General features: G+C 36.2%; 1 protein-coding gene across 1 annotated transcript in view; it reads right to left on the reverse strand.

The window, feature by feature from the left end:
- The window catches only part of ADGRV1 (adhesion G protein-coupled receptor V1), a 260,321-nt gene that overhangs the window by 54,970 nt on the left and 192,944 nt on the right, over positions 1 to 12,407 (reverse strand). Inside the window, exon 87 of the mRNA XM_062599728.1 lies at positions 1,909 to 2,066. Within this exon, the coding sequence (XP_062455712.1) occupies positions 1,909 to 2,066 (158 nt within the window). The remainder of the gene's footprint in view (positions 1 to 1,908; positions 2,067 to 12,407) is intronic.

The following is a 12,407-nucleotide window of genomic DNA, read 5'->3' on the forward strand; positions in this document are numbered from 1 at the left end:
CCGCAAGCCTCGCCACGCACCCTCTCACTGCGTGAGGTACTTTCATTTGTGCTTGCAGAAGACCTATGGTAACAAAATGTCAGGCTGTCATTAAGATATCAGAGTAGTAAAAAAATACATCCTATTTTTTAAAGAAAGCAATGCTGCTACTGACTTATTATTGAAAACATCTCTTCTTGATTTTTTATTCCTTCTGACACCTCAGTGTTCCCTCTCCACCATTTTCTGTACTCCATGGGGGGAAAAAAAATCTAAATTCTATGTTAATTCAAAAAGGCTTTTGTTTCACCCCTACTATTTCACGTCTTTATGTCAACTAGATAAAACTCCTTTTTGCACTGTCTGCCATTTCCCATGCTGACTTTTTTACTTATATTGTTACAATACAGAGTAATTTTTTTTTTGGTTTAACTGCTCTGAGGCAAGCCTTACACTTCAACATATGAACATGGAATCTCCATCCCTGGAGATATTAAAAATAAGTTATTTATAAATAAATAAATAAATTACATTATTCAACACTAAATAACGAGCTACCTTGGTGTTTGTTTCAGGAAGTCCCTTTTCTACCAACTAGAAGAAAATGAAAGAATAAAGTACAAGTAAGCCACGTGGTTTTGAGGATCATATTTACATGCTAAGTTTATCAGACCTTATCCAGACTTGTATAGCTTTTACTCAGTTGATATTTTATCACCCAGAAATTCATATTTGACAAAATTTCTGGATCACATATTTTTAGTATTTTCATTTTCTCATAAAAAGAATGTATTTCTAAAAACCAAATGTTCAAAAGAAAGCACATAGAAGTCCCTATCTGCATACTACAATGATCACTGCAAATCTGAGCATCTGAACCTAAAGAAGACAGCTTCTCGTTATAAATTTGAACAAGTACTGGACTACTGAAAGGAATTTTGTAATAATCTACATTTCCTTTTAAGTTCAGATGATATTTCTCTAAGAAAATTGTGAAAAAAGATTCAAGAATCATTTGAAAGTTTATAAAATCTAACTGTCTTCACAGAGTCAGGGAGAAAATAGATAAAATTCCACTAAAATCTACACACTTGCATTTGTTCATAAAAACAATTTTTTTTTCAAAGACACCACGAAAATAATTATTCTAAGCTTTGCACAGACAGCTATTATTGCAGCACTGGTCTATACTGCTGCAGTTTTATTTCGGGAACATCATTGTATTTGAAATTGTTCTAACAGAACAGACCGACCAATACTTCCTGTTTTGCATGAAACACAGTTCTTCTTTCAAGCACGTTTCACTTATGAGTAGCACTAGGAAATTTCAAAACAGAAGTATTAACTCCAAACACTCCAGCCTGCCGGCACTCTCACCGACTAGGCAGTCACCGACTGTATCCGTACTGCAAAGGAGAAGGCCGAGGCCCACGCTCAGGCCCTGGGGCCCAGCAGAACGGTGCAGCTTGTGGCAATACGTCACCAGCGCCCCCACGCAGGACGGGGTGAGCAAGCCCACGCTGCTTCCTGGGGAGGACCACGGCGCAGGCTGCCCTGAGCTCTGCCCCGGCACTGCCTGAGAAAGCGCTTTTTGGCACAGGCCAAAACCACAGCCGGGAACATCAGACAGCGCTCAAACCAGGAGGTGCTGGCTCTTAGTGCTATTCTTTTTACTAGATTAAACATAACCAGTGATATTTATTAATTTCTTAATTTATGGTTTATCCTCAATTTGGTATGACAGTTAAACATACGCATAACTTTAAAGTATTTTCACAAACCTCAAAGGGACCACCGACATGCTTAATCTTTGACGTATGCTTCCATATTTACTGAACCGAAGTTTCTATTTTGGTATTCTGGATTGGACATAACTTTCAGAACAGTTCTGAAAACTTTGTTTCCTTGGAGTTAATCCATACATCATACCTGCAGCATTCGTTCGTCCTCTGAAAATATCATCATATGCTTTCCATTGCGGGGTCACTTGGTAGGCGTGAATGAACACCACAAAAACCACTACCAAGCACATTAACGGCACCAGAGCAGCAGTGAAGAGAGCAGCGTAGGCATTTGGAATGAAACACCTGAAGAGAGAATGGAAAATAATGCTGTTTACATAAGAGGCAACTTGAACATTAATGAGTGAAATTTCAAATACAATTTTTTTTTGACTTTACAAGTGACAAGTCCTTTAACTCACTTCCCAGAGTAACCTTAATAGGATGCACTGTTTTCTGATAGTTCTTATCTCCTTTTCATACCTAAAGTAACATAACATTTATACTTGAATATTATGCATGTTGTATTTTAGCCTAACTAAACACTGATGCAAACAAAACCCAAGCAATGGAATAAATCATATTTTATCAAACTCCATGCATGCTATATTTATTTAATGTGATCACTCTTAGTCACCCAAGTTTAAAAGGGCATTATGAAATTTTCTATACTTAGCTCCTGAAACCACAAATTAAAGTCTGAGGAATATATTTTTAAAATAAATGAACTAGTCTTAAAGGCAAGATAATTATTCCTCTTCATGTTGTTGGAAATTATGTGTCATTTGCAAACTGAACCAAATGCTCCTTCACTCCCACTTTTTTTTAATTGTTCTGTGTCTCTTTACTCTTTTCATTTATTAAAATTATAATTATTTATACGGATGTGACAGTCACATGAGTTATTGCTGAAAACAAGAATCAAATTATGCATATAAGACTGTGACATGAAGGATATGGAGATGACAGTAAAAGAGAGATCTCTAATGTATGAGAGATCAGGGTTTTCTTTAAACTCCCTTGAGGTCTGAATGTGCTTTACAGCCACTGACCTACACCAGAGATGACGCAAAACTGAGCAGCCCAAGGGACAGTCCAGGAGTCAGTGTGTCTAGAGACTATGCGATCACTGCTATCCCTATTAAGAGGGTGTAACTTACCCAACCCTTCTGTTTGTCAGGTCAGCTCCACTAAGTAAGTTTAGAGTCAATGCTTGTGTAATATCCATGTTAGAAGAGTCTAAACATTTGTTACGCTCATATACCTTCTGGGTTTGCCTGGGTGCACATGCATAGCCTGTCCAATAAATCCTACAACCTCTGCGACTGCATTCTGTGCCAGTTCTTCTACAGCCTCAATTCAGTACATTACAGCAATTCCAGAACAATTCCAAAGCAGAATCTAGATACTTTCTAGGACTCTCTTAGGGAGGAATAGGCTCAGTCAAACACCAGGCTGCAATACCTCCTGAGAACAGCGCTAAACTAAGAAGCAAGCAACAAGGAGAGTGGGTTCTCTCTACTGCAGTTAAGGGGGTTCATTTCCTAGAAATGATGTCCAATCTGCTTAATGTTTCTTAGGCATTAAAATTATTTTTCTTCTTCAAAGTATTCTTGAGTGGTCTCAATCAGTAGTAAGAATAAGGCGCACTACCATAACATATACTACTTTCAGTGATTACATTGAAAAGAAAACAAGAATGAAGTATAACTTATTTTCCGTAAAATCTTTATGTTCTGAAACCTGTATCTTTTTCAATTTGATGAATTTTTTTATATTTCATGGTTCACACATTCTGTTATAAAGCTTTCTAAAGGCTTGGAAGGTTTCTATGAACATTCCTTCATATTTAGTTAATGAAAGCTGCATAAAAATGAAACTCACAGAAGTGGATCACTCTTACTAATATCCCTGGGTCCTTGCTCTAAAAAGACACTGAAAAATTACATGAACAGGGAATACACAACCATATTAATCATCCTCAGGGATTTCAAAGCTTACTTTGGATAATTATTTTTTAAAAGATGGTCAGCAATTCAAGAAAGACCACTGCTTTCTGTAATTTTACTCACACATAGTCCTTACATATTGAAAGATGTCTTTTATGCTGGAAAACATATGGGATAACATTATAGGAATCAACTAAAATATTAATTATTTACACACTAGTGAAACATCTTTTATTATACTATCATGTCATTTGTCAGCTGGAACTATTGTATGTCCCATCTTCTTAAAATTGGAATAAAAGCAAAATACCCTGAAACTCCATCAAAGTTGGAGGTCCACAATATAACTATATTATGGAAAAAAGACCTAGGAAGATTGATATGGAACCTAGACTGAACTACATAATTACCAGTATTACTTGTTTAAAGGAGAACATTAACTCCCAAATATAACCTTCAAGCAGGTCTTTTATTTTTTTAAATTGACATTGCATTTTGTAAATTAAGTCTTTAATCCATGACAGACGGAGCCATTGTGTATAATGAAGGTGTTTTTGTATGTCTGCCTCTGGTGAATAACTATCAGGCTTTTGTTTAGTTTGTTTAAAATCTGAATAACACTAAAAAAAAAAAAAAATGGCTACCAGTTGAATTAGGTGCTCTTGTACAACGCCTTCTCAGCAAATAGGACTTGTAAAGTAATCAGACACTGACAGCCTTCCAAAACCCTTTATTTTATTACAAAGTTTATGTGACTCCCCATTTAACACTTTCTATTACTAAATCATTTCTCTTGCACAAATCTGCATCTTTTTGTGACAGTTTTTAGAAGTTTTGTTATCAACTTCCACTCCCCTTTTAACACTGAAAGGCCAACTGCTGCCTCCACTCTTGCCCTTCTAGACAACTGTCACCTGATTGGAGACACCTGTAACCTGGGACTGGCTTTGAGTCTGTTTTGACCTCGTTCTGATCACTGAGTTGGTTTTGATCACTGATTTTGTTTTCATTAATCCAAAGCGCTCTGTTCACCTCAGCAGTAACATATTCCCATTGGCTCAACCCCCTCCACTACACCAAGTTGAAGTCATTTCTTTGCACTGTCTTGAAGAGTCTGCAGAGACTGGATCTGTAGAGAGACTCCAGCTACACAAGATAAGGGAGGTACACTTTGATTTTACCTAATATTTTTAAAGCAAAAAGAGAAAACAATTCGCATGAGATATACTGGGACTACTTGTTAACACAGTTACATAGTAATATTAAAAAGAAAAGCAGCAAAATTTCTAAGGAAATAAAGAATTCTTAATAAATGAGGAAAGTATTCAACACACATACTGGCACTCATTGTTCCCTTCTAAGCAAGAAAGATTTCAAAAAGCTCAATGTGTTAAAGGAACAGTTTTGTTCTGTTATTGTCGTGCCTTGAAATCAAAGGACAATCTCCTTCAAATGGAGCTTCAAACTATGAAAAGCTAAGTTTGATGAAGTATAGCAAGTCCTCTGGTTTATCAAATACCTTATGTCTTCTTTTAGTTTAGTTAGCAGACAGCCATCTATCTGGCTTTTTTAAATGAATTTCTCTCTGGAGCTAGACCTACATTTATTTATTTATTTAATCCAGGGCATGAAAAACTGAAAAACTCTTCAGCTTCTCCCTTGCCTTAGGCACAGCTGGTTGGCAGGCAGAAAGAACTGTGGCACCATGCGAGTTTGCTCATACTAATAATGTTACATCATGAAAGTAAAAGGCAAAGATCAGACGTATGAATTTGCAATTGTATTTGAACTTTATCACCTCCATGTAGGTGATAAGGCTGTGTACCTAGAAAAGTAATGAAAGTCAAAGCTTGAAACACTATTTCCATCTTTACTCTGCAAATTCTTCACCAAGAGGATGAAATATTGCTAAAAATGAAAATATGCAAGTTTGATTACAATCTACACTAGTTTCTTGATGTTCACACACTCCAGGCTTTCTTTAACAACAGCTTGCTCTTTTCCAGATTCGGAATTTCTATGCACTGGGATCTTGCTCTTTTCCAGATTTGGAATTTCTATGCACTGGGGTTTTGGCTTTAGTGCAGAAGAAAGCCATGTTATCTTTGATTAGGCACTAGATATTTTTTCTTAGAATATGCTCATCAATTTTCTACTAACTGCTAAGCAGTCCAGAGAATGGAAACATTTTTGCCAATAATTACTTGCTAAAAAACAGTTAATTTGACAAATTACCTGTGATAAATTGTGTCTGACCTGTATCTAAGCAACATACTGCAAATTAAAATAACATCTTTCTTATATGAACTCCTCCTGATGATATTATCTGCTTTTGGGGTTGTGGGGAGTTTGACAGTTTGAAAATCAAACCTCTTTTGAAAATACTCCATTTTTTAATTAGGTGAAAGTTCTGTGCTTTTTAATTTCAAAACAGTTAAAATAAATTGTAAGAGTAACCCTCTGATCTCTCGCATTGCTTCTCAGAATCACCAGCAAACTCTGTTCTTTGCTCTATGTTTATTTGCAATGTCAGCTGACAAATTGCTGTTATGTGGGATACAACTAGTGCAATAATAACAGGACTTGATGTTTTTCACTCCGGTTCCTTCTGCCCTCCAACTTTTACTTGTTCTGTGTAACTTCTTTACAGCCTTTAGCAGTAGGATGCAAAACCAAAGCAGTAAGTGCCTAGGTAATTCTGTACGATTTTGTTTCCTTTTGCCTCAAAGTAGAGGCCCCAATCCATGAAGCCTTCATGCATGATTCAGGCTTGCCAACAAATTATGCCCCTGGTCGTCTACTTTCCCCCCTTTGAATTAATGCAGAATGGCTCGTGAATCACTTAAGTTATCACCTAAGCACAGCATTTTAAAGCAAATCAAAAATAGTGTCGGTTTACTTTAAAGCCACATGTTGTATAATGCAGGTTTTAGCAACTGCTTCAAAATTGAATCAGTGGACTGAGGCTGAGCATACCCCTAGCACAGAAAACCTTGCCAGCCGTGACAGTGTATATGTCTTCATGAATCAAAGTCATCAGAATTTAATGAATCCTCAACCTGAAGAGATTATATAGTTCCATTCTTTTTTGTTTTATATTGCAACAGTAGTCATTTTCCATTAATACATTAAGCAATGAGATTAATGTTTGCACTGGGGTTTATCTTCCATTCCATGACACAAAAAGAAATGTGGACTATTTTGTTTGTATGTGCTAAGTTTTCATTTAAATGCTTACGTTGCTATGAACTGACATTAAGAACACCAGTCAGAAAGTGCATACTAAGCTTAGAATGGAAGGTGACAACATTTACGACAACCACAAGTTCTTGAGGACACTCGCACCAGAGAAACGTCTATTGCTAATGTAGATAAGATTCTCATTATGGAAAATTTCATAATGGCACAGGGATATAGGTTTAGGCCACAGTCTTCACTCTGTTTCGTACAGTCTTCTAGAGATACTAACAAACAAACTAAACCACACTCTGAAAACCAAGGATTACACTTACTACAATTCAGTGCAAGACCTATTAAAAGATCAGAGGACAGAGCAGATATGCCTTGTGGCTGGCTTTGACTGTGGAAGGTGCTGTAGTATTCAATTTTATTTAGAGGTTTTTTTATACATTATTACACAGTTATGAGGTTGGCAACCCAACCAAAAAACAATTGCATGAATAACTGATGCCACATTGCTATCTAATACTGTAGCAAGCATTATCTTGCGATCGTATCACAGATTCTGCTATGGGTATATTTAATATCAGTGAGAATTTGAGAGTATTGTTGAACTACAATCAGAAATGACTCGTTGTACATGTGAACCTTTTACTGAAGGAAATGGTATTGCAGCTGATGACGAGATTTCTTTTCTCTCTTGACCGGCTCTCTTTAGGCAAAGCCTTTGATCTTTATATTCTGACTGCAGCCAAACAATGGGTCATCTGGGTAGTAGCTCTGTGAACCCTACGGACTGAAGGCCAGGTGGAGCTGTGTATTATCTAAACATTTTTATCAGTTTCATTCATGTGGTCCTAAAGTTACTGTCATACTTCATCCTGAACTTCTAGTACCTACTTCAGCTGCTTCAGGCAGAACGCTGAAGTCTGTGCATTGTACTGATCCTGATAATCCTCTATATGTTATAAGTCTATTGAATGAAGCGCCATTCCCCCAACAGTTTGATTTGACTTTCTTTTTTATGTCTTAGAGTTACCTAAAAATGTAAAACCAACCTGAGGTCCTGCATTTATTCATTTAAGCCCTGTCTCAGAGAGAGAGGTATGCTGGTATACACTGACACTGAATCATAAGTAGTTTCAATAGGATTTCACAGAATTACAGGCATGTGTTTTTCTAATCTGTGAAAAATAAACATATATAGAAAGATCCCCAAGTGAGACAACCCCAGCATTGGGATATACAAAACCATATATGTAACTTCTGTCATACAGATATTACTGAATGCTTTTCTGGTACAGAGAAAAAATTCTTAAGCTCTTCTAATGTAGCAACACCAGTATTCCACAGGCACAGAGGAACAGAAATAATTTATAAAGCCTTTGAGCAATACTAGTAGTTTAATTTTATAAGATTACCTTTGATACTATAGATCTGATCAAGTTTAGATTCAGCCAAATGTTAGATTTTGAAAGAATGATATAGCCAGTCAGTGCTGTTTATAGATAACAAATGGTAGAGCTAAAGCTAAAAAATTCAGAAACTAAATTGGAAGTTACAACATATTTCTTTCCTTATAAACACAGCTGATAGAACTGAGACAACAGGACATAATTTATAAACATGTCATGAAAAAGTAAAAATTTAAGCAGTAGTATAGGTTTATAACCAGACAGAGATAGTAAAACCATTAACACAGGGCAGTAAAGGCATAAGGGCTCAATAAATATTGCTTCTGAGATTGAAAGGAAATGAGATTATATGCGTGGCAAATCACAACATCATACAAAGTCAGGGTTGGAAGAAACCTTGGAGACATCTTCAGATTTCCATCTACCCTAAAGTAAGATTGACCATACCAATCAGTCAGTCATTACTGACTGATGTCTGTCTAGCCTAAAGAATATGCAACCTCTCCTAGAAATCTGTTTCATAGTACTTACCTCCAGCGACTGCTTCCCAATGTTTAACTTAAATCTTTCTTGGTGCAGTTTTCATGTATTACTTCTAGGCCTAGCCAGCATCAATGTGGGAAACTGTTTGCTGACCCACTTCTTTCCATGTTTGTAATTTGTTATGATTTTTCCCTTAGGTTTTCTCTAAGCTAAACAGTTCAAGATCTTTCAATATGTCTGAGCAAATCATTTATTCAAGCCTGTTCTAAGTCTCATTGATTTCTCCACTCTGCTGATCTACTTCTTGAATTGGAGGGCCCAAAACCTTTGATAGTAACTAATCTGAGTAGATGGCTAAAGTACAGGACTTTACGTGTCCTTACGACTAAGTTCCTTTATATATTGTCCAATATGACGGGTGCATTTTGTGCCACAACATGAAGCTGTTGACTCATGCTCAGTTTCTCATCCACAATAAGCACATGATCTTTTTATGCAGAACTGCTAAACAGCCAGTTATTTTCCCATCCTATTTCTGCATAGCTAATAATTCCTGGCAAGATGCAATTCTTTCCATATGTCCCATATTGAATACCATACTAGTTTTTCAGAATGGATCTCAGATGTCAAAATCTTTCTGAATTGTAAGTTGTTTCAATATACTTCTTTTCTAGCTTTGTGCTATGATAAATTTGAATGTATATTCCTTATTCCAGACTTGTCTTATATAATATAGTATATAGTATTTTCCAGTCCATTAGTAACCAGAGAAGATGTTGAACAATATAAGAGAAAAATATTTTTCCATCATGCTGCCTTGGTAAGATTCATCCAAGAATCCTGAAAAATTTACCTGAGAACATGATTAGCCTGTTGACACTCATTTTCAGTATATCTTGGATCACTGGAGAAATCTGAGATGACTGGTCTCAAAAGTTAAAAAGGGCAACAACATGATCTAACTGATATATAAGCCTTTTGACTAAACATAACTGGACTAATATGAGACATGATAAAACATTTAATTATGAAGAATTAAAAAACAAAATTGAAATGATTTCCTGGACAACAGACTCCATCAGATAAATGCTCGTTCTTTCATGAGGTTGCAGGTTTGGTTTATAAATATAATTGGAAACTTTTGACAGTATTTGAATTACACAATGAGTTGCAATGTAAGGAAAGCAAACACAGAAAACCTACCACACACTTAGGGCCCACTGACTAGATATTAATTTTGCAAAAAAGAATCTGGAAATTACTGTAGTTCACATTAAGCAAAACATAAGCTGTAACTTTATGCTGTTGCAAAGAAGATAGATATCTTACTTAGAAGTATGAACAGCAGTATGCCCTGCAAACAGTAGCATATCCTGCAAGACAAATGAGGTAACCAGTCTGTTCTAATCAGCATTACTAAAATCATAGTGGCTATATCTGGTTTTGACATGTCAAAAAAAAAAAAAAAAAAAAAAAAAAGAATGAAGAAAGTGTGCAGGAGAGCAATGAGGGCAACCAGAGGTCTCTTAAATGTGTTCCTCAGAAAGACTGATTTTTTTTTTCTTTCAAAAGAGAAAGGTCATGTATTAGTGATGTAGGTAAAAGTAGGTAAAAGGATGTTGCAAAGAACAGAGAAACAGCATCTTCGCCATGTTGTAATATATTTTCCTTGTTGGAAAAGACAGTGTGATTGGCTTAAATTTCACCAAGAAAGATTCATATTTGAGAAAAACTTCCTAGGAGTGAAAGATCAAAGTGAAGAAGTGAAATGGTTTGCTACTGAATATTGCATAGTATTTCTGTCTGGAAGCTGTCTAAAAGAGATAGGAAAAACATTTGTTGGGAACATGTAGGAATAGTTTGTCATCTCTCTAAGCAGTAAACTAGACCCTCCACATCTCTCCAACACACAAAGATAAGAATTAAAAAAAAATTCCATCATCAGAGATTTTTACATTTTTTTCTTTTGTAAAAGGCAAAGCACATCACAACACAATAGGCAGCCTCCCAAGCATTACATTTTTTCTTAATCCACCAGAAAAAAACTATAGGTTTTAGGCACACTCCACATTAGAATGAGATCCAAAGGATAGTATTAAGTACTGCTTCTACTATCAACTTATATTTATATATAAATTAGCCTGAGCTATAATGATCATAGCTTCCAACTGCAGAATAAAAAGAAAATACAGAGAAGTTAAATAGTTTGAGAAGGCTTCTGGGGGAGTTAGTGCCAAGTCGTGAGTCAGAATATCGTCAATTCTGTCTGGAGGGCACTCCCTCCAAATGCATCCTTTATGGATGCATTTACGTGCAAGCACAGTTTGAAAAGACATTTTCCAAACATAACGTTCCAGCTTTGGTCAAAGCACAGTATGTCTGCTTGGGTAAGGGAGTACAAAAAGAGGACCTAAGAAGAATTCCCCATCATATTCAATAGTGAAGGACATCTGCCCTCACAAATGAAGGCCGAAAGATCTTCGCTCAAGCACAGACCTCTGATGGTCTGTAATACTTCACTCTGTTTTGCATCACTCCAACTAGTCATTGTCAAGACAATGCCTAGGCACAGGCAGACTGAGCCCAAAACGTCATTACTGAAGAAACTACACTAAATTTGTCTCCTTCCATCCTCCACAGTCTATCAACACTACTCCAGCAGACCCTGGGGCTCTTAAAAATGCCCTCAGGCCTGTTAGGGCACACTACACATACCCTCAGTTTCACGTTATAAAAACATCACTGTGGTAGCTGTCAATGTAGCTCTCTTGTTATTTCAGATACTTTGAATTGACCCCCCCCCCCCAACACACACAAAGTAGTAAATATACTTTAGCTCTACAAGAGTCTGGAATTTGCAGAGTCCAGAATAGACACTGGAGCAAGCGCTACATGGTTTTGGCTATGGGAATAAGTTCTAAGCAGTGCGATGGAGAACCAAGCTGTGCTACTTCAACTTTGGGCCACATACCAGTCCTTGGACCTCTTTCATTTAGCATGAATATTCGGGATCTGAGGTGTCACATTATAAGTGATAAAGTATAGCGGAAATACTGATTTACTTCACTAGATTCACTTTGTGGATAGTCATATTTCAGTAGTTAAAAAGTACTAAATGAGGAAAATATAAATGAGCATCTAAACATAAACTGTTTTTCTGGCAAATCTGAATTTGTCACAATTTCCAAACCAGCAAAAGCGAATGCTGTGCTGTTTCAGGAACTGAGAGCAATGTCCGAGCACATGTCTGAAACAGAAAACTCCATTGAAAGAAAAAATCATAGTAAAAAATTGAACTACAGCTACATAAAGAGCTGCTTTAAAAACCAACATTTTCCATTCTTTTAAAAATACATTAAATTATTATTATAAAATAATAATAATAATTTGTTTTTCTAAATGCTATTCATCCCTCACCAAAAAGTATAATGATAAGATTTGATAAAAACTGACATTTGGCTTTTGCATCACTGTACAAGGCCTTGGATATCTTGATAAAAAATAACACCCAAATGCCACGACAGCTGTACTGAACTCAACCATTAATGCTCAGATGCACTTTGCATTTTAAAGAGCATAACTCTAGACCTATAACAAGTTTTAAAGAAATTATGAGGAAT

This window comes from Rhea pennata, chromosome Z (assembly GCF_028389875.1).
Source record: "Rhea pennata isolate bPtePen1 chromosome Z, bPtePen1.pri, whole genome shotgun sequence".
NCBI classification, from domain to species: domain Eukaryota; kingdom Metazoa; phylum Chordata; class Aves; order Rheiformes; family Rheidae; genus Rhea; species Rhea pennata.